Here is a 23,051-nt window from a genome sequence, read left to right on the forward strand (position 1 = left end):
TAAAATTATACGATTGGAGAAAGAAATAATCTTTAACAAATGGTGCTGGCATAACTGGATTTCAACCTGTAGAAGAATGAAAATAGATCCATATCTATCACCATGTACAAAATTCATAAGTTAGCCAAGAAAAACAAGAAAAAAGCTTTAAAACAGGTAATGGAAACAGTTCAAGACTTGAAAAATGAAATGTAGGCAATGAAGAAAGCACAAACCGAGATATGGCAGAATATGGAAAATCTGGGTAAACGAACAGGAACTAAAGAGACAAATCTAAACAACAGACTAAAAGAGGTAGAAGAAAGAATTTCAGACACTAAATATACTATAGAGAAAACAAACTCATTGATCAAAGAAAACAACAAATCTAACAAATTTTCAATACAAAACATCCAGGAAATCTGGAACACCATGAAAAGATCAAACCTAAGAATAATATGGTAGTAGGAGGAGAGGAATTACAGCTCAAAGGCCTAGGAAATATATTCAACAAATTTATAGAAGAAAACTTTCCCAACCTAAAGTAGTATATTCCTGTGAAGTACAAGAAGCATACAGAACACCAAATAGACTGAATTAAAAACAAAAAAAAAACCAAGAAATTATCCCTCGCCACATAATAATCAAAACACAAAACATACAAAATAAAGAAATAATATTAAGAGCTGCAAAGGAAAAAGGACAAATAACATTGGGCAACTCTTGGGTATTCTCCCAAGGGTGGAATGGCTGGATCCTAACATAAGTTGACTTCCAGTTTTCTGAGAAATCACCACATTGATTTGCAAAGTGTTTGCACAAGTTTGCATTCCCATCAGCAATGGGTGAGTGTTCACCTTACTTCACATCCTCTCCTGCATAGGCTATCATTGGAGCTTTAGATTTTAGTCATTCTGGCAAATGAAAGATGGTTTCTCAAAGTTGTTTTGATTTGCATTTCCCCAATTGCTAAGGAAGTTTAACATGACCTTAAGTATCTTTTGGCCATTTGCACTGGTTTTCTGTTGAGAATTCTCTGTTCAGTTCAGTACCCACTTTTTAATTGGGTTACTCAGAATTTAATGTCTAGTTTCTTGAGTTTTTTTAATATATTTTGTAGTTCAGGCCTTTTTCTGATATGGGGTTGGTGAAAGCATTCTCCCATTCATTAGGTTGCCTTTTGTCTCAATGATAGTGTTTTTTGCTTTACAGAAGCTTCTCAGTTTCAGGAGGTTCCATTTTTTCATTGATGCTCTTATTGTCTGTGCTACTGGGGTTATATGTAGGAAGTGATCTCCTGTGCCCATGTGTTGCAGTCTTCCTCCCACTTCCTCTTCAGGTTAGTGTGGTCAGATATTTATTGAGGTCTTTAATCCATTTGGTCTTGAGTTTTGTGCCAAATGTAGCACGAATAAGAAAAATCTAGAGACATATATTGGACTTTATTCTGAAGATCAGAAAAGTAAAGCAGCCAAGCCACTAGAGAGCTCTTAACTCTAAGAAATACTCAGACTAAAGGAGAGTGAGTTCTTGTCTTGGTCCAGTTTATATTCTTCCCCAGGTCTGGGAATAAAGGTGTGAGCCACTACCAACTGGATCTGTTTCTGCATTTATTTTGTGTAGCCTAGGGTAGTCTTGAACTCACAGAGATCCATCTGCCTCTCTCCCAAATCCTGGGATTAAAGGTGTGTAACAATACTGCCTTACCTCTACTGTATTAGATTTATCATCTGTCTTCAGACAAGCTTTATTTTTAAATCATGAATAAAATATCACTATAGGTTAATTATTTGTTTTCCCATACAGGTTGTTTGATGGTCCAACACCCCTGTTAACTATCAAAGATCCAGACATGATCAAGAATGTACTTGTGAAGGAATCCTATTCTGTCTTCACAAACCGAAGGGAAAGTAACTTCCTTTTTTAATTGAAAAAATGAAAAATTCATTTTTTTCTGTGTTTATTGATGTGAATGTATGTGTGTCTCTATGACTCAATGCCATAAGTGTATAAGTTCCCGTGGAGGCCAGAAGAGGATTTGAGATCCCCTGGCTCTGGTGTCCCAAGCACTTGTGATTAGCATGACTTGGGTCATGGGAACTGAACCTGGCTCTTCCAAAAGAGCAGCAAGCACCCTGAACCACTGAACCATCACTAAGCTACCCCCTTTAATTTGGAAATCTTTATATTTTACTTTGTTTATTAAGTGATTTTGAGACTCTGTGTAGTTCCACCTCTCCTGAAGCCTATTCTGTAACCAAAGTTTGCCACAACTCAGAGTTCTGCCTGCCTCTACCTGCCTCTGCTTTCCAAGTACTGTGTTTAGAGGCATGTGCCAGTGCTGCCTAGTGAGACTGGGTATGTGGAACCCTTTTTTCCCTTTTGTCTCTTTCAAGACAGGGTTTCTAATGTAGCCCTTAATATCCTGGAATTCACTTTGTAGACCAGACTGTCCTCAAAATCACAGAGATCTGCATTCTTCTGTCTCTTGAGTGCTGGTATAATGGTATACAACACCATGACCTGGCAACTTCTTTAACTGAATGAAATATGTATGTAAATATATATATATATATGTGTGTGTGTGCATGCATATATGTATATTAATATATATTATACATTAAATATTAATATATATTATGTATATACGTATAAACATATATACATATGCACATACAAATACATACGTACATATATATGTACAATGACCTCCATAATAATATTCAAGCTGGGTATATGTAGTCATTTTGCTAATGAAGAAGTGTAAATGTACTTCATTATTGTACTCAGGTTGTAGATCTACACTGTTGTCATCTAAGTTGTGTCTACATTTTCTGTCTCATGGGTCCTTTCTTATGTCAATACAGTTTGTCACAGATCTAGATTTGTGTGATGACAAACACTGAGTAAAGAGAGCTGCTTCTTTATCTGTAATTCCCTCTTGGTAGTCCATTAGCTCCCATGTACAGCCTGCCTTCCTCTCTTCAACTTGTATATCTATTTCTCTTCTCACTGTGTGGTGTGGTCAGGGTCAGGTCTGATGATTATTCATCTGGTCCTTCTGTAAGAATCTGCTAGTGTACAAATTATATCCTATTGAGGTTAGCTATCAAATCTAAAGATTTATATATGTTAATTTAATATGAGATATTATACTTAGCTTATGAGATATTATACTTAGCTCAATGTTCTCTTTCTCTTTTTTAAAACCATGACTATCCCTCTGTTCTATCTGGAGAAATCTATTGGTTCTCTCTATGCCATAGGTCCTTGGGATTGAACTCAGACTGTTGGGCTTAGTAGCAAGCATATTTACCTACTGAGCCATCTCTTAGACCCTCATTCAGTCTTTGATAATTTGTTGATGTTGGATGAAGCTACCCTTCATCAAGGGGTGCCATTTTCATTTCTTCCTATTGTGCTGTTTTAATATAAGGGCAGTTGGAGGACTCCATGTTGTAGAAACTGTAATTATGGAAGACAGAAGGAATTTCCCACCAGGGAAATGGAATTATATTTTCTTTTTTATCATTGCATAATGAATTAAGGAAAGAGACTTCTGCGGCACTATTTCTAAATAAAAAACAACCCACACCAAGCAAACCAGGGTCTAGAGAGATGACTTAGTTGCAGTAAGATCTGAAAGTGGATGAGGAGTTGGTTGTCTACATTCACATCCAGTGGCTCTGATGTACCTGTAAGTCCTACTGCAGGAGCTCCAAGTTACTTCTCTAGCCTCTGAATACACTGCATACACACACACACGCTCTCTCTCTCTCTCTCTCTCTCTCACATACACACACACACACATATATATGCATTCATACAGACATATGTATACATTTATAACACACTCATACAGAGAGACATGCATAAAATATTAAAATATAGCTTGAAAACCCAAACACCAAATCCTTTAAGTGTCTCAGGCTAGGTAGATGGTTCAGTGAGTAAAAGACCAGAGTTTGGATCTCAGCATCACATAAAACCTGGACATACCTTTCAGAGCTCTGTTTGAAAATAGGTAGGCCCCAGGGGCAAGATGCCTATCTACTCTAGCCAAGCTAGAATATTCTAAATTCTTTGAGGGACTCTGGCTTTAAAAAATACAGTAGAGAGTTATAGAGGAAGATGCCAAATCTCTGGTCTCCTAATGAGCATGCACACTGCACTCTAATCTACACACATACACACACACACACACCACACACATGCACACCATATCCAAAAACCCTTTTAAATACAGTGCTTGCAAACTTGTCTGATGCAGAGTTAACTTACTATCCTATCTCCAAGCCATTTGCTATCTGCACAGCTCTGGAGAATCTACTAAAAGACTTGTTTCCATTCTTACCTCCACCCTGGAAATAATTTTCCAACCAAAAAGAGATTTATGATTAGAAAGAAGCGGGAATATAAGGGTTTGAAATATCAATAGGCAGCTAGCCCAGTGAGCACTTGATTTCTTATAGGATGTCAGTAAATTCTGAGTATTTTTGCATCTAGCATAAGGCTTGATCCATAGCAAATAGTCAATAACTAGCTGTTATATGGCAATATCCACTGAGCACTTCTGCAACTATGGAAAATTCTGGAATTATAGAGAACAAATATCTATATTATTTTTGACTCCAGGATATGGGCCCAGTGGGAATAATGAGTAAAAGTCTAACCATATCTAAGGATGAGGAGTGGAAGAGATTTCGAGCCTTGCTATCTCCCGCCTTCTCCAGTGGAAAAATCAAAGAGGTGACTAAAAGGACTTCTAGATGAAATGTTTGTGTGACTTGAGTTTCCACACCCAACTATCATGGATGCCTTTGTGTTTTGTGCTTAGATGTTCCCCATCATTGAAGAGTATGGAGATATTTTGGTAAAATACTTGAGAAAAGAGGCAGAGAAAGGCAAGCCTCTCAACATGAAAGAGTGAGTTGTGGTATATCTACTGTGGTTCTGGAAGACGAAGGGCTGCAGGGACAGAGGGTCATCCTTCTGTGTGTCTCACTTGTCCAGCTGCTCATTCTTCCCTTTTAGACACTGGATGACAAAGGTACATTTGACAAAGAAACATGGGAATGCCCAGCTCACAAGGGTAGAGGTGGGTAGGAGGGAAAGGTGCTTGGTCAATAATGAGGTGAGGCGACTTATCCTGTCTTGGCCAAGAATATGATTATTTCAGGCTTCTTGCTGCATGTGTTAAATCCCATATCTCTCTCTCCTCAGAGTGTTTGGGGCCTACAGCATGGATGTCATCATGAGCACAGCATTTGGTGTGAGCATCGATTCCCTGAACAACCCAAAGGACCCTTTTGTGGAAAAGACCAGGAAGTTCTTCAAAATAAATTTCTTTGACCCGTTTATCTTTTCACTAAGTATGTATGCTGTTTCTTCTGCCTTTTGCCCCACTGATCTTGTGTGTGGCTATGTTTGTCAGTTCTGTCTTACTCTTCCACAGTCTCCAACACTAACAGCTCTATTAGAATACAATTCACCCTCTTAATGGCACAATCCAACATTTTTAGTGCTTTCAAAGACATGTATCCCATTACTCTTGTTTTATTACTGTTTTCTTTTAGACAGGGTCTCACTATTTTGCTATAGCTTTCATGAATGTTGCTATGTGGACTAGGGTGGTCTTGAACACACAGTGATGCCCTGCATCTGCCTCCAGAGTGCTGGAATTAGATACTTGTGACATCATTCCTATCTTAGTTTTAGAATTCTTTTATTTATCATTTGACAATATAACATAGATATACAATCTATCTTCATTATAATCTCCCCTCACCCTCACCTCCCAATTCCCACAGACAAGACAACACACCTTTCTCTCAATTTATTTCCCATTCTCTTTTTCGTCAGCTTTTGAGTCCAATCAGTGCTGCCTGTTAGGATGCTGACAAATATGGTTGGCACGATCTCATGCAGGTGATGAGTTCCAGATTAATCCATGCCCTGTCTTGGATATGGCGTTTCACACCACCCCTCTGGTTCCTACTTTATTTCCTTACCCTCCTTCAAGATGTTCCTCAAGCCTGGAGTGGTGGAAGTATTGACACAGATGTTCCATGTAGGACTCATCACTCAACAGTCACATATTCTCAGCACTTTGATCAGTCAGGATGCTGTGTTCTCTGATGATTTACATGGCCAGTTACCAATGTCAAATGCAGAGTACTATGTTCTAGTCATGCTGCACATTTGCACTACCGTACTTCGAGCAGGCTTGATCAGAGCAACCACTAATTCACTTTCTCTATATTTACATATTCTGAGTATTTCATATTAATGCGATCATAGACTATGTCATTTCTGTGACAGGCCTCTGTCATTTAGCACACTACAAATTGAAGCAAGGCTCACTGTCTCCTCTGTCTAATAATAAGTAACATTTAATATCTGCTGTGATGGACAGTGAAGTTCCAGTTGCCATGCTTGCACTGAAATTTGCTGCTTTGGCCATTTGCATACAAGATTCTGTTTGAATATTTGTTTTTATGTTTGGGTGTATACATTCATAATCATTGTTGCTGAGTCACAAAGAAATTCCATTTTTAACATATTAAACAACTGAGCATATGTTTTCCACAGTAGGTTCAGCATTTTCTATAGCCTCTAGAAATGTAGGAGAATTCCAGTTTCTCCATGATCCACTCAACACTTGGCTCCAACATTCAATGACTTTGTTCATTGCCACTTAGTGAATGTGCAGTATGCTGGACCTGTGGTTTTAATGAGTTTTTCCCCAGTCCTAACTCTATTAAAAAACCAAGTTGATGTGATAATGCCTATTTTTTTAGGTGATGTTTTTACATCCCTGAATTGCTTTGACATTTTAAAAAGACTCATATTTAAGTTATATTTTTGAGATTTTGCCTGCATAAATGTGTACCACATGCTTGAAGTTCCTGCTGAGGCCATGAAAGGGCTTTGAATCCCCTGTAACTGGAATTACACATGGTTGAGAGCAGCCATGTCAGTTCTGGAAATCAAACCTTGGTTATCTGTATATCACCAGTGCGAAATGAGGAGCCATCTCTCCAGGCCTTGTTGTAACTTTTGTGGATGCTCTGGGTACATTTAGCAGTGGTGTTTCATTTAGGTTTTTAATAATTTCTCTGTCAGTTACATTTCTATCCATAGCTCATGTGTCCTTTTTCCTACATTCTTCCTTTTCTCAATGTCTAATATCATCCTCTTTTGGTCCCCTCCTGAACATTATTTCATATTCACACTTATACCTGTTCAAATATTTACACTTATTCATTATAAGATAGACTCTGGAAGTGAGGGAGATTGTGTGATTTTCCTCTCTTTCTGAGTTTGGGTCACCTTTCTTTGATCTTGGCTAAAGGTGCTGGGTACCAAATTTAGGTCTTGTGCCTGCACAGTGAGTATTTTATTAATGAATCATCTCTCCTGCACTGGATTTAGTTATTTTTTTTCAACTGTCTGAAATTTATTAAATTATAAAAGTTTCCATTTCTGCCCCTCCTCCCAACACCCTCCCACTCCCCCCACTCCCCCTCCTCCTCCCTCTCCATCCCTAAGAGCAGTCAGGGTTTCCTGCCCTGTGGGAAGTTCAAGTTCCTCCCCCCTCCCTCCAGGTCCAGGAAGGTGAGTATTCAAACAGACTGGATCCCAAAAATGCAGTATATGCAGAGGAAACAGGTCCCAGTGTCATTGTCAATGGCTTTTCAGAAAGACTCCGAGCCAGCCACATTCAGAGCAGAAGGAGGAAGAACATGAAAAAGGAAATCAGGACCGCGAGGGTTCCAATCATCCACTGATACAAGGGGACTGATCTAATGAAAGTTCACCAAGGCCAGTTGGACTGGGACTGAACGAGCACGTGATCCAAGCAGATTCTCTGAATGTGGCTGGCCTGGATTTAGATATTTTAAAATTTTATTATATAATGTGATTTTGATTATTTGAGATTTAAAAAATTTTAGGCTTTATGCCTCTGCCTTTCTCTGTACTATCTTGGTGTATCTTCATTTCATACTTTTTTTGAGACATTTTCAATTCCCTTTCTGCATGGAGGATATTTTAGAATCTCATGCGAGCTAGCCATGTACTATATAATGAAACTGTATCTCAAGAAATTTTCCAATCACCTCCTGTAGTTCTTTGACATATTTTTGTTTAATAAGAGTGTATTGATTAATTTGGACATACCTCTGACATTCCTCAGATCCTTTCTGGTTCTAGCTTAAACAAAACTATATCATGTCAGTTGATAAACAAATGCTATCTGTGCTGTTCTTTCTTTATTAATTATTTATTAGATAACAATAAATTGATTTACTTATTAGTGTGTGTGTGTGTGTGTGTGTGTGTGTGGTTTGTGTGTGTGTGGTTAAACTTTTCTTTGACCTGTCACTTCAAAAATAATAACATGGAGACGTAGTATTAATTGTGAAAACTTGGCTGTAGCTTAGAATTTTTCCAACTATCTTTTATAACTTAAATTAACCTGCTTCTTTTTTCCAGTAATTTTCTCCTTTTTTGTTTATTCTTTTATATTTTTATTAATTTATAAATGTTTCCACTTCCGCCCCTCCTCCCAATACCCTCCCACTCCCCCCACTCCCTCTCCTCCTCCCTCTCCAGCCCTAAGAACAGTCAGGGTTTCCTGACCTGTGGGAAGTTCAAGTTCCTTCCCCTCCCTCCAGGTCTAGGAAGGTGAGCATCCAAACAGACTAGGATCCCAAAAAGCCAGTATATGCAGAGGAAACAAGTCCCAGTGCCATTATCAATGTCGTCTCAGACAGTCCCTGTGCCAGCCACATTCAGAGAATCCTGTTTGATCACGTGCTTGTCCAGTCCCAGTCCAGCTGGCCTTGGTGAGCTCTCATTCTATCAGTCCCCTTGTATCAGTGGGTGAAAGCACTCCTCACGGTCCTGCCTTCCTTGTTCATGTTCTCCTTCCTTCTGCTCCTCATTTGGACCTTGGGGGCTCAATCCAGTACTCCAATGTGGGTCTCTGTCTCAATCTCCATCCATCGTCGAATGAAGGTTCCCTCTGATCCTGCCTTCCTTGCTCACGTTCTCCCTCCTTCTGCTTCTCATTTGGACCTAGGGATTTAAGTCCAGTGCTCCAATGTGGGTCTCCGTCTCTATTTCCATCCATCGCCAGATGAAGTTTCTATGGTGATATGCAAAATATTCATCAGTATGGTTATGGGCCAAGGCCAGTTCAGGCACCCTCTCCTCTTCTGTCCAGAGAACAATCTGGGGATCTCTCCTTGGACCTGGGAACCCCTCTAGAATCAAGTCTCTTGTAAACCCTAAAATGGCTCCCTTAGCTGAGATATATACTTCCCTGCTCCCATATTCATACTTCCTCCCCCCATCCCAAACACCCAAGCTTTCCCCAATCTTCCCCTACTCCCTTCTCTCTAACCCTTAATCTAAGTTTTGTCTTGTGGCCTCGTTACCTCTATGCAGTATTCCATATCTGACTTCTTCAGTGTTTCCCTGGCATCTCTCTGCCTTACATCTTCTTAGAATTGCTATCTTTCCCAAGAAGCCTTGCCTATTCACTTCTGCCTAACTACTGGACATTCAGTTCTTTATTAAACCAAGCATAATGACATATCTTCACACACTGTAAATAAATATTCCACAATGTCTCTCTCTGTCTCTCTCTGTCTCTGTCTCTGTCTCTCTCTGTGTGTGTGTGTGTGTGTGTGTGTGTGTGTGTGTGTGTGAGTGTATGTGACTGCCTTGGTGTTTGTGTGGCATGTAGAGATCAGGGGACAATTTACAGTAGTTGTTTCATTGTTTCTCTCCTTCCACAATGTGGGATTCAGGGATCAAATTCAGGTTGTTTGACTTTTCTGCAGGAGCCTTTAACTATTGAACCATGTCACTGGCCCCTGTCTGTATTTTGGATCCACACAAACTTTAGGAGCAGAGTTTAAACCAAGAGTCAGATTTATTGCTATGACTACTCCAGAGTGCAAAAAGAACATTATGATAGTGACCCAGTGTGAGAAAGGTCTCAGAGAGAATGGTTGCTTGAGACACTAGTGACTTATTCTTTGGATTGCTTCATGATTTCTCTAATTGAAACTTGCATTTTCACTAAAACTTGTTCTTTATCTTTCCTTTCCAGTACTCTTTCCATTCCTCATCCCAATATATGAGATGTTAAATTTCTCCATGTTTCCAAAGGACACAATAGCATTTTTCCAAAAATTTCTGGGCAGAATGAAAGAAAATCGCCTGGATTCTAAACAGAAGGTAAAAAGTGGTTGTCTCATAAGAGGTACACATTTGATAATCGGTTGGGCTGTGATCATGTGAGATAAGTGTTTCCCTTCACCTCTCACTAAAGCTAAATAGAGAAGACTGTTTTATAGATATAGAAAATGTATTTATATTTTTGGAGGAAGAATAGATGGAGTTTTGAAAACTTGATTGAGAATAATCAAGAAATTAACCCTTAGCATTAGGATTGAAAACAAGAGTACCCTGCATAAGGATTAACATTTAAAAAAAGGCATATATGAGATCAACATCACAGCATTTGCACCTTAGATTAGAGAGTAACTTTTCAAACCCCACCTCTAATCGAGAAACTATTGCCTTTTGATGACAACAGGGGGTGAGTGTGTCCTGCTGTACGTTTCCCATACATATCATATATTGACAGCACCAGTTGGACTCATTTGGTAATAAAAAGTCAAGGTCGTGATGTTTGGATGAAGAAACCTTATAAGGATATAATAGGAATTGAATGGAGGAAATGGTGGGGTAGATATGGCCATATTTTATTGTATACATCTATGAAATCCACTAAGAATCGATAAAAATGATTAAAGGGGGAAATACTATTTTCATCTCCTTCCAAAACTTTGATTTCAAAGAATCAAAGTTATTGTTTAAAATTGTATCCTTAGTAATTTATTGTAAGAGTGGCTGATATGTCAGTTGGATTGCTTACTTGTTTAGCCATCAGTGTTTTTCTTCTTTGATGACTCAAGCAACCATAGTCACGTTTGTGAATTTAAGGGAGGTAAATTTCCGGAAAGGAAGTTAAGCTTCTGCACTTCTGATCCAACTCTGACTTCTGATTTCACCATTGACTTTCTATTTTTGCAACTTCTCTTTCTACTTCCAGCACCGAGTGGATTTTCTTCAGCTGATGATTAACACACAAAATAATTCCAAAGACAAAGTGTCTCATAAAGGTAACCAAGGACATCCCATTCTATGGACAAGAAAGCTCTCACAGAGTGGTCACATCACTCATAAAGTGTGTGGAAAGGTTTTTTTATCAGAATACCACTGACCAGGTTACTGAAAGAAGGACATGGCGATTATCAAAGTGGAATTGTCTAGAAGAACATTGGCACAAGTTCATTCCAAACATGAAGGGTAGTCATGTTGGAAGTCTTCATTGGTCTCTCTGTGTTACTTAGGTCTGCACAGGTACTGTTTTTGTCTTCCCCAGAGAGACAAAGTATAAACTCACTAGGAACTCTGCCTAGATACCTGAGTCTACATCAAGTCACGATGTACCCAAATAGTGCCGATGATGTCTGGGAGTACCTGGTGTACAAGTACTCTATCCTAATCTATAGTGAAAATTTACTTTTTGTGTGTGTTAAATAAGTAACATCTGGGGAAACCTTCTTTGTACATACATACTGTTTCTCTTCATTATTTTATGCACTTTAATCCAAATTAATAAATTTTATCTTTTCAGATGTCATATGTATGTGTGTGAAAGTGTATCTGCCCATTTGCACACCACTAGGTGTGTCAATGGGTGTAAGACGAAGGCAACAAGTATTGTGCTCAATCACTCTCTGCCTTATTTACTCCAGACAGGGTTTCTTATTAAACCTGGAGCTAGTCTGGCAGTCAGTAGGTCCCAGTGATCCATGGATTTGAGGTTACAGGTTGCATGGGTTACCACAGTTGACTTTTTACATGGAAACTGAGGATGCAAACTCAGGTTCTCATGCTTATTACTATCACGGTTGTAAAATAATAGCATCCCAATGCCAGGTTTAATTCTACATGTGTGCATCAGTAGCTAATACAAAGGGAATCTTCTCTTCTTACATACCTTCTTATTTCTAGTGCAGACAATCACTTACATATAGCAATATGATCTTCAAAGAACACATATTTGTTTTTTAAAGTCAGCATGTGTTTTGTGTTTAAATTTTCTCCAGTCTGTCTGCTTGAGTCCTTTCAAGTGTTCAGCTAACTACAAATTCTTCTATATCTCCTTCCCTTTTGAGACCAAGTTTTGTGTAGCCTAGACTTATATCACAGTCATGGTGTACCTGAGAATGACCTTTTCACTTCTAGGCTACCATGCCTAGTTTATCCAGTGCTAGAGATGGAGCACATGGCTTCATCCATGCCGGGCTAGCTCTCCACCTACTCATCAACTGTCATGTTTCATTTTTGATAGGTAAAAAAGATGTTAATTTACAACATACCCACTTATTGTGGCTTCTAGTCCAGTTTTAATTTAGTATCAAGTACTTAAACTAATTGGTAGAAAGAATTTACCAAGAAACGAATCATAGCACTCACAGCAAAAGGATTGCAACTCCTGTATCTCAAGATCTGTGGGCTCCAATTCATCTTCTGCACTCCATGGGCACTTGTACACATCTATGTGTACATACACATAAAAAGCTTAAGCTCTAAGGGAGCACTGGAATTCAGCTCCCATTACATATGCCTGAAAGTTCATAACCTTGTAAAATCCGTCTCCAGGGGATCAGATGTCCTCTTCTGGCCTCCATGAGCACGTCTCCACACATAGCACTCCTACAAACACAAATACACATAAATAAAAAAATAAAAATAAATCTTAAAAGTTGAATAAATTACATCTCTTTATCTTACCTAATGAGGATGAGGAACAGATTATAACCCATGGGACATCCTGGCTGTAGCAATCTTCCCCTTCTCTGACTGTGTCACATGGATGTCAGATAGATAACAGTCCCAGGGTGACTGAATGGCTTCTCTATATTTATCTATAGGGAAACAGGAGCCTGAACAGATTTTCTTCTCATCTCTTCTGTGTTAATCCACCCTGACCTGACTTTCCTGAAATATTTTCTTACTTTCAGCTCTGTCTGACATGGAGATTGTAGCCCATTCAATTGTCTTCATTTTGGGGGGCTATGACACCACCAGCAGCACACTTGCCTTCGCCATGCATTCACTGGCCACTCACCCTGATATCCAGAAGAAACTGCAAGAAGAGATCGATATGGCTCTTCCCAATAAGGTGAATGGATGATACTTGGAGTAGAAGGAAAAAGAGACAACTTCTCATGTACAATGGTGTGTGTGTGTGTGTGTGTGTGTGTGTGTGTGTGTGTGTGTGTGTAAAAGAGAGAGCTAGAGAGAGTGCATGTGGTGTCTTTGCATGTGTGTATGTTTGTGCATGCATGTGTGTGTGTGTGTGTGTGCGTGTTCACATGTTTGTAAGTATATATACAATTTGTATTATTCTTAATCACTCTCCACTATGTTTTAATCAGTCTTTCTCAGTGAACATGGAGATTTTCAATTTGGCTACGCTATCTTGTCAAAACACTTTCTCTGCCCTGCCCCACTGCACTGGGATTATAGCTGTGTGTCACTGTGTCTGGCTTTATGAATGGTATGCATCTAACCTAAGGTTCTCAGGCTTGTACAGTAGACACTTCAATAATTGAGACATCTTCCCAGCCCAAATTGTTAGTTATTCTAATCACTGTGTAAGAGACTGGACTGATGTCTCTATGACAGCTCTTCTGGAGGACTCATTCAGGTTTGACTCCCAGCACCCAGATGGCAGCTCTCAACAGTCTGTAATGCCAGTCATAGGCATCTGACACCCACTTTTGACTTCTGTGTGCAGTACACTCATACGGTTTATGTACACATATGTATACAAAACACCTCCACACAAAAAATAGAACAATTAAAAATCACTTTAAAATGGATTGTGAGTGCCTAGGCGTTTTTAAATGCTGCGCTCAGCTTTGTAACTACTGAAGAGTGCAAAGGTACAATGCAGACCTATGGAATGTTAATGTAAAATCCCAGAACAAACCCTTTTCTTTCTTCCCAGGAACCTCCAAACTATGATAAAGTGATGGAGATGGAGTACCTCGACATCGTGCTGAATGAAACCCTCAGAGTATACCCAATTGGTATTAGACTGGACAGAGTCTGTAAACAAGATGTGGAAATTGATGGTGTACTTTTTCGCAAAGGGTCTGTAGCGGTTATACCAGTTTATGCTCTTCACCACGACCCACAGTACTGGCCAGAGCCGGCAGAATTCCGCCCTGAAAGGTACCAGAATCTCAGGAATGGGAACCCATCTGAGCTATGATGGCCTGTATATGCTACGGTGTCTGTTATGGGAAGATGACTTAAATGTGATTTTGCACCCATTTGCATTTTTGCAGAGAAAAGGAAAAAAAAGAGGAGAGATAAAGAGAGACAGGGAAAATGTGACAATTTAAATACAGCGTGGTTTGTTTCCTCTTTCCTCAAGTAGAAAATAACCGACACATTTGTGAGACAGGAACCCATTTTCAATCAGTCTGACTGACATGTGCTTTTCAGGCATGAACCCAGCTTTATGCTGAATGAACTTTCAGATTTAAAGATGTATTATGTTTTCTCTCCTTTTTTCGTCATGGGCAATTACATGCAAATATTGTGTATTTTGGATATTGCTGTCTGATATTACTCTGTCTTTTCTCCCTCCCAAACTTGCTGAATCCCTTCTTGTCCCCATCAAGGTTTCCTCCTGTTTTCATGAGTTCTTTTTTTCTTGTGACTCATGAGTTTAATTAGGGTTGCTTGCATAAGTGTAGGTCTAGAAGTTATTTACTGGAGCATGGAAAAATCACCAAGGCTAAACCATTGAAGGGAAAATTCCCTTCCCCTGGCAATTATTCATTGTCCAAAATTGCTTACTGAGGTGAAATTTCTTGAATTCCCTCCTCCATTTATGTTGAACTGTATCAACATGATCTAACCTTGTGTAGGCAACCACAGTTGCTGTGAGTTCATGAGTACAATGGCTGTGTCAGGTGCAGAAGATAGTGTTTCACAGCACCCCTCTCATTCCCTGGCTCTTACCTTATTTTGATCCCTCTTAATGAGAAGTTCTCTGAGCCTTTGAGGGAATGATACAGATGTCACATTAAGTGCTGAGCACTCCACCATCACGCATTCTCAGCACTTTGGCCAGTTATGAGTCTCTGTGTTAATTGTCTCCCACTGCAATCAGAAGCTCCACAGACCAAAACTAATAGCAGCACAAATTCTTGTGTATAAACATAAATGTTTACAAGACTGTTTGATATCATGTCCACTTAGCAAAACAATAGTACATTCTCCCATAGAACCTATTACCACTCTACCCAGCAGATTTTGAACAGATTTATATAGTATCAGGCATTAATTCCCTCCCCCCTTATAAATTGTCACTCCAATCCAACGAGGCAGTGGTTGATTACCTATAACCCATAAAAATATTATTACACTAGTGGGCACATAGGATGCCTTTTCTCTCTGACAGCATTTGTTTGATCTACCATATGGAAAGTCTATGGGACAAGGGGGTTGGAAAGGACATTTAGTGTACAATTCTCATCAGTATGTTACTGGTTAGATGCCTAAAGGCAAATTCTTGTATGTAGCTCTTACACTTCTGTCATTTGCTAATGTGTCATTACTGTGTGTCTCCAGGTTCAGCAAGGAAAACAAGGGCAACATCAATCCTTATGTATATATGCCCTTTGGTAATGGACCCAGGAACTGCATTGGCATGAGGTTTGCTCTCACGAACATGAAACTTGCTCTCACTAAAGTCCTGCAGAACTTCTCCTTCCAGCCTTGTAAGGAAACACAGGTGAGGAATAAAAATTATCTCAAAAATAATGTTGTACAGGAGGCATCTTTTCAACTGAAGGTTTTGTGTAGAAAAATGAATATGGTGTTTTGAGTTTTACTTATTTGTTTTATGGCCAAATGTGTTATTTGTACACAAGGACCTTTGGTTCTATGTCAATATAGAGTACAACTGTAGCATTCTGATGAGTTAGCAGGTCGGTATGAAAAAATTATATGTTTCTGTTTAAAGTTCCAGTAATGTTAATTTAAAGTAGGGTATATCATGTGGTAGCCAGATGTGCAGTGATCATGACTTCATGTCTGTTAGTTGGTGCTCTCTTCTTCAAGAGCTCAAAGAAGCCCTCTTCTGACAGTCTTGTCATTGCCTGGCTTCATTAGAATCACCAAGGAGCTTTACAAATCACTTATGGGGTTTGAGATGTTTTTCAATTGGTGTAAAAGAAAGGAGCAGGCTACGTTCCTGCCTGGATACCAGCTAGCTTACCCCTGAAATAATTACATGGAAACTGTATTCTTTTAAACACTGCCTGGCCCATTACCTCCAGGCTCTTACTGGCTATCTCTCACATATTGATTCAACCCATTTCTAATAATCTGCATAGCACCACGAGGTCGTGGCTTCATGGCAGACAGCTCTCTGCCTTTGCCTTCTTTCTCCCAGCATTCTGTTCTGTCTACTCTGCCTATCTAAGCTGCTGTCCTATCAAAGAACTAGGCAGTTTCTTTATTAACCAATGAAAGCAACAGATAGATAGAAGACTCTCCTATATCATTTCCCCTTTTTATGTTTAAACAGCAAAGAAAGGCTTTCACTTTAACATAGTAAAATTACATATAGCAAAACAGATATTAAACAAGAATTACAGTTACAATATTTATATCACTTTATCTTTTATCATAACTAAGGAAAACTATAACTATCTATCCATTCTTTACCTCTAACAAAGACTCCAGAAGGATATAATATTACCTAATAAACAAGAAGTAAGCAACTTCCAAAACTCTAGAAATGACAGAGACATCTCACTGCCTGGACAGTCACACAAAGTTCCTCTGTACTGTTGGGGCATCAATCTTCAGCCTTCAGGCCCATAGTCATAAATCAGGAACCCCAAAAGACCATCTCACCTTTAGGCCAGTTCAGCAGTCCTCTCTCTGCAGGTTCTTTGTGTCCAGTTTATGCAAAAGTCCAGGCAAGAGAAGTTTCTTGCCCAAATGGCTATCAAACTCCATCAAGAGCCTCTTCAATGCCCATCTTCCTCTTGAAGTAGCTGGTGCTGCCAGGAGCAGATGTGTCTCATTGTTATGAAAAGCCCTAAATTATTAAAACATTAAATGCCATATTTTGTAGTCTTTGCAAGATATGAAGAATGCCTATCTGAAATATATCTACGCACATCTAGAAAATCTTACAAACATGACTACAAGCTTGAATATTATTGAGATTATCTATTAACAACCTATATTTCCTAATTATACATTACATTTTTAAAATGAACTACACAATCACAATACCTTAATCAAGATCAGAAATACATATACATATAACAAAATTGACCCTAAAATCCATACCAATGCAAATTATTCACATCTATATCATATTCCCCTTTAAATGTAAAAGAACATTTATAAACAATATTTGGGAATATGGGTGCAGTTTTTTCTCTCCAAACTGCCTCGTGCTGTATGGGGGTGCTGTTAATCAGGTCTTTTTTGGTGTAAACTGTGTGCCAGGTTCATCTCAGTCGGCAGTTAAGTGAAGTAATTTTTCAAGTGTGTTCACAGCAACCTTTCAGGAGGGCATGGTCTATCATACCATATTGGGATAGAAGCAATCTACAAGGTATCATCCTCTGTGAAAACAAAAGAAGAACCTCCTTTCCAAAACATCATATTCTTAGACCCAAATCCTGAAGTCAAGATACCTTTAGAACATATATGTTGGATCAGCTTAGCAGCCCACACAATGAAATGTCTCTGTGTATTTAGCCTTTCACAGTCAAAAATTTTAAAGAAAACACAATGTACATAATCCAGACTCTCTGTGAATTTTCCATATTTACGCGGCTTCTTTTTACTCTATCACTTTACTTTATTCTGTCTCTTTAAAGACGTTGCCCTTCTTAAAAAGACATTAACTTTATTCTCTATATTCTTTTCTTCTCTCTCCCAAGCCTACATACATTCAACCACCATTGTGACCCATTTAGAGGTCTTTTAGGTCTGAATATATCCTATTGTGAATCTGTAATTTTTTACTATCTAGGAACATTTTGTTTTGCAGTTTTAAATCACTAAGCACTTAAGAATCTAAGCTGTGACATTCCTAGGTCAAAAACAGGTACTGCCGGTTTGCCCCGCCCAGTCCAATGTGGCAGAGCCACTCATGCCTCTGAGCTTTGCACACTGCACCGCTAGCATGACAGAGTTGCTTGTGCCTCTGAGCTGCAGCACACAATAACTCCCTTTTAGGCACACAGAGATTGTAGTTGCCATCAAACAAATCATAGCACTTTACTCCAAATGCTTCATTCAAAAGCTCTGTTCCCCTTCCCCCTACAGGAGTCAGATAGAACTCTCAAAGGCAGCACAGCCCAGAAACTAGTATTTCAAAAATGCCACTTTCTAGTAGTCCTTATCCCACTGCCTACTCAGGCAGGAAGAGCTGAGCCGCAGGCATGGTCTCAGTTACTTTGCTCCCAACCCTGAGTGGGCTCAGAAATGCTCCATAGCCCGACTTTGCAAGGGCAGCAGGGCCCAGGAAACCACGTTTTAAAATGGCTGGCACAGCTTTTTTTTTCTGTTGCTATTGCTGAATCAGAAAATCTCTCTACAGCACGTCCTATCAAACAGCAAAAAGCTGTGTTAAACTCACTTTCCCTCTTTTTAAAGCCCTCTCAAATTTTACATGGAGTTCACTACCACACTGGGCACCAATCTCTTAAAGGAACAGCTGGCCACTTCCCGCCTCCCACCCAGCTAGCTTTACCCAAAATAATTAGAGGGAAGCTGTATTCTTTTAAACACTGCCTGACCCATTACCTCCAGCCTCTTACTGGCTAACTCTCACATACTGATTCAACCCATTTCTGATAATCTGCATAGCACCATGAGGTCGTGGCTTACCGGGAAAGCTTCAGCATGTCTGACCTGGCAGCTTCATGGCAGACGGCTCTCTGCCTTTGCCTTCTTTCTCCCAGCATTCTGTTCTGTCTAGTCCGCCTATCTAAGCTGCTGTCCTATCAAAGAACTAGGCAGTTTCTTTATTAACCAATGAAAGCAACAAATAGATAGAAGACTCTCCAACATCAAGTTGGTAAACTTCTTCTCTAGCATTCATAAAGACCTGGTTCCCATGCACAGTGCTGTGGTGGTGCAATTCTGTAATCCTTGCACTCAGGAGGTGGAATCAAGATCAGAAGTCCAAGTGTTTCTTGGCCACATAGTGACTTTGAAGCAAGTGTGGGGTACATGATACCTGGTCTCAAAACAAAAACAGAAACTCATGATGCCTAGCTATTTCTGAAATCTTAAAATAATTCACCCACAGTTTGGCTTTAAGAGCTCATTGCTGACTCACCATGTGAGACCAAGTTAAGAATCATTGTTTTAAAACACAATTGCTAGGGCTCAAGGGATAGCTCAGCAGTTTTGAACACTTGGTCCTCTTGAATAGGACCTGGGTTCAGTTTCCAGCCCCTACATGGTACCTCACAACCATTTTCAACTACAGTTACAAAGGCTAGGATGTGCTTCTTTCACTTCTGTTGAGATTGCTCGCATGTGCTATACATGCATATGTGCAGACAAAACATTCCTATATATAAAATGAAAATAAATGAATCTTTCAAAAGTTGCTGGTTATGATGAACTCCAACTTTAATGGGCATCTTAACAGTTCTGCCTCACTTCTCTAGAGTTTTGACTCCAGAAAACAGGTAGTTGCTATGTTTACAGAGATCATTTATCTTTCCCACTTTTTATTCTGCTTTCCTTCCTTAAGTTCTTATTCAATCCTCAAATCAATGTTCTTCTTCTTGAGTTTCTTTTCTCCTTTATTTTATGCTCTACTTTTGGATCCTTCAGGCATTTTTCACAACTTATGCTAATGCTTTATCAATAAAGCCACCAGTTTGGTTCTGTTTGTTCTCTCTTATTGAAGAATATCATTTTTCTTTTTTCATCATCTTATCTTATATTTTCCACAAACTGTAACTGGTCCTTTGAGGAGACTTTGTGCCTTGAAAATCTCCAGTAAATGGTTTAAAGTATGATTAATAATTATAATATTCTTTCAAGAAAACATTAAGACATTTAAATTTTAAATACATACACACACACACACACACACACACACATATATATATATATATATATATATATATATATATTGGGTTTTCAAGACAGGGTTGCACTGCAACTTTGGAGCCTTTCCTGGAACTAACTCTTGTAGACCAGACTGGCTTGGAACTCACAGAGATCCGCCTAACTCTGCCTCACGATTGCTGGGATTAAATGTGAGTGCCACCACCACCCTGCTTAGTATGTATATTTTTTATAAACATCTCTTTTGAATGCTTCTATGCAAAGAACATATATATTACAAAAAATTTTAATCGAATATGATAGAGCATTTGGAAAAAGAGGGTGTATTTTTCTGAAAAAACATTGTTTCTCTTCATTCAATGGGATAGCTAAAATTTATAGGACTTGTGTATCAGGATTTATCTTCTTTTGTCAATTAATTTTATTCATTGATAATTGGAGGGATGAGAATGTTTGTTTTGTGATTTGTGGCTTATGGCAGTTGTGTCATTTTACTTCCATACAACTTCACATCTTTTACGACATTTTCTCTAAAGCATTTAAATCATAAGCATGTACAGGGATTTAGACAGACAAAGCATGGTACTAGATTTGAGAGTCCATGACAAACCTGACACAGGAAGATGCAGTGGGAAGTTCCAGTCATCTTAAATTTGACACTTCTCTATATCCAGGACAACTTTGCTCCCCTTTCTTCTGTGATCAGAAGATAACTCTGTTGGTGGTATTCCCCCACCATCTCTGAATAGCATGAAACTAAAACAGTATGGAAGACACTTGGGAACTCAGAATTCTTCATTAAACTCATCCTTGCAGGACAAAAGTAAACTCTATAAAAGCAAGCAAATATCTGTCCTTCTAATGCCTTGTCTAGATGGGTTCAACTGCAGTGGTGACATATGATCTAGGAACTGAGAACTGTCCACAGACTTGAAGTGTATCTTCTCAGAGTTAGTTTGCAAGTATAAACAAATCAAAAATAGCATTTCTGGTCTTAAATAATATGACACAATAACTAGGAATTAGTTTCAAAATATTAAACTTGTATTTTTTACTCTAAATCAACACAGGACAGAAATAACATGAACCAACATGACTTCATCTCAGGTCCCATATATAGTAGATTCTCAATCAACATTTTACCCAATGCATGGTTTGGATGTATAATTTCACCATCTAGTTGAGATATCTTGGAAAAAGAAAGTCAAAATATTTGATGCTAAATGCAACTTTTTTGTTTCTTCAAAGAATTTCCATCCTGATTTTTTAAGCTTTTCTTCTGGGGTTGCTATTAGTATATTCATTGAATTCTTCTTTTCTTACATTATTGCAGATCCCTATGAAATTAAGCGGATCAATACTGCTTCAACCAGAAGAACCCATTGTTCTAAAGGTTGTACCAAGGGATGCAATCATAACGGGAGTGTGATTTTCCATCAAGTGGCTCTGCTGTGTTATTCAAGAAGCTGAAACTTAAGAGCATTAGAAAATTTAGTTTACTTCATGAATAAAACCCAAGAGAAGATAATGTTTAACTGAGTGGCCTTGAGCGAGCATTATGAGGTTTCATACATCCATTGAGCTTTCTCAGTGTCAATACTCAGTGTAATGAAAAATGACTAAGTAATGACAAATGAGTATAATGACAAATGAGAAATTTATTTCCTCTGGTCATCATGGTACCACATCAATCCACATCTGGTTGGCTCCATCTATTCTTTTAGCCCTTTACCTTGCTTCTGCAATTTGATCAATAATACATTTTTTTTGTGAAAATGTGAAGCACTGTGACTTCTCTTATTATAAAATTGATACCATATGTTTTAATTGCAATATTCTACAATAAATGTTACACTTAAAATATAAACATCTCTTTTAATAAATAAAATTATTTGCTTGTTTATTTGCATCCTGGCCAGTTTCTTCTCCATCCTTTCCTCTCATTTCTTTCCCCTACCACCCTGCTTTGTTCCCATTCCCCCATTTACCCCTCCTCCATTTCTGTTTTGGAAAAGTCAGGTCTCCCATGAGAAGTGTGAATAAAATGAAAGATATCAAGTTGCAGTAAGACTAAACACCTCCCATGTATTAGGACTGGGCTGAATGAGGAATAGAGTTCCAAAAGTCAGTAGAAGAATCAGAGACATCCCCTGCTCCTGATGTTAAGAGTTCCACAAGAGGCTCAAACTACACAGCTCTAACATACAGACTGAGTGCCGAGGTCAATCCCATGAAGGCTACCTGGTTGTCAGTTCAGTCTCTGTGTGCTCCTGTGAGGTCAAGTTGGCTGATATTGTGAGTTTTATTGTGGTGTCCTTGACTCCTCTGGCTCCTACAATCCTTTTCCTCCCTCTTCTGTAGGATTCTCTGAATGCCACCTAATGTTTGTTTGTGAGTGCAATGTTTAAATCAGTTGTATATGATGAAATCGCTCTGATGACACTTGGGCTAGGAACCAGGCTGGTCATAAGCGATGACCAGTTCAGGCTATGCATCTGCTATTGCTTGGAGCCTTTACTATAACCATTTTTGTAGATTTCTGGGAGATTGCCTTGCATCAGACTTTTGCCAGACTCTGAAATGCCCCTACTTGAAAGCGTAAGTCACAAACAATCCCACACCAGTTTAGAATAATGATTAATAGAATGGTTATTTACTCAAAAGGGAAAAAAAAACTTACAGATTACCGTCCCAGACAACAGCCCCTTTGCATGATCAGAAAAGGAGTCTAGGAGCCAGGAGCCGGAAGCAGAGCCAGAAGCCAGAGAGAGAATGGAGGAGAGCCACTGCTTTTTTTTTTTAAATTCAAAGTTTATTAAATTATAAAAGTTTCCATTTCC

General features: G+C 38.8%; 1 protein-coding gene across 1 annotated transcript in view; it reads left to right on the forward strand.

Moving 5' to 3' along the window:
• Window positions 1-22,118, forward strand: part of LOC125399854 (cytochrome P450 3A11-like) — a 39,247-nt gene extending 17,129 nt beyond the window's left edge. Inside the window, exons 6-15 of the mRNA XM_087902497.1 lie at window positions 1,786-1,881; window positions 4,611-4,728; window positions 4,817-4,905; window positions 5,203-5,351; window positions 10,103-10,230; window positions 11,111-11,180; window positions 13,092-13,252; window positions 14,084-14,310; window positions 15,721-15,883; window positions 21,545-22,118. Of these exons, the coding sequence (XP_087758623.1) occupies window positions 1,786-1,881; window positions 4,611-4,728; window positions 4,817-4,905; window positions 5,203-5,351; window positions 10,103-10,230; window positions 11,111-11,180; window positions 13,092-13,252; window positions 14,084-14,310; window positions 15,721-15,883; window positions 21,545-21,640 (1,297 nt within the window). The 3' untranslated portion in view covers window positions 21,641-22,118. The remainder of the gene's footprint in view (window positions 1-1,785; window positions 1,882-4,610; window positions 4,729-4,816; window positions 4,906-5,202; window positions 5,352-10,102; window positions 10,231-11,110; window positions 11,181-13,091; window positions 13,253-14,083; window positions 14,311-15,720; window positions 15,884-21,544) is intronic.
• The last annotated feature ends 933 nt before the right edge of the window (window positions 22,119-23,051 follow it).

The sequence above is a fragment of the Myodes glareolus genome, chromosome 2 (genome assembly GCF_982192425.1).
Source record: "Myodes glareolus chromosome 2, mMyoGla1.1, whole genome shotgun sequence".
Classification (NCBI taxonomy): Eukaryota; Metazoa; Chordata; class Mammalia; order Rodentia; family Cricetidae; genus Myodes; species Myodes glareolus.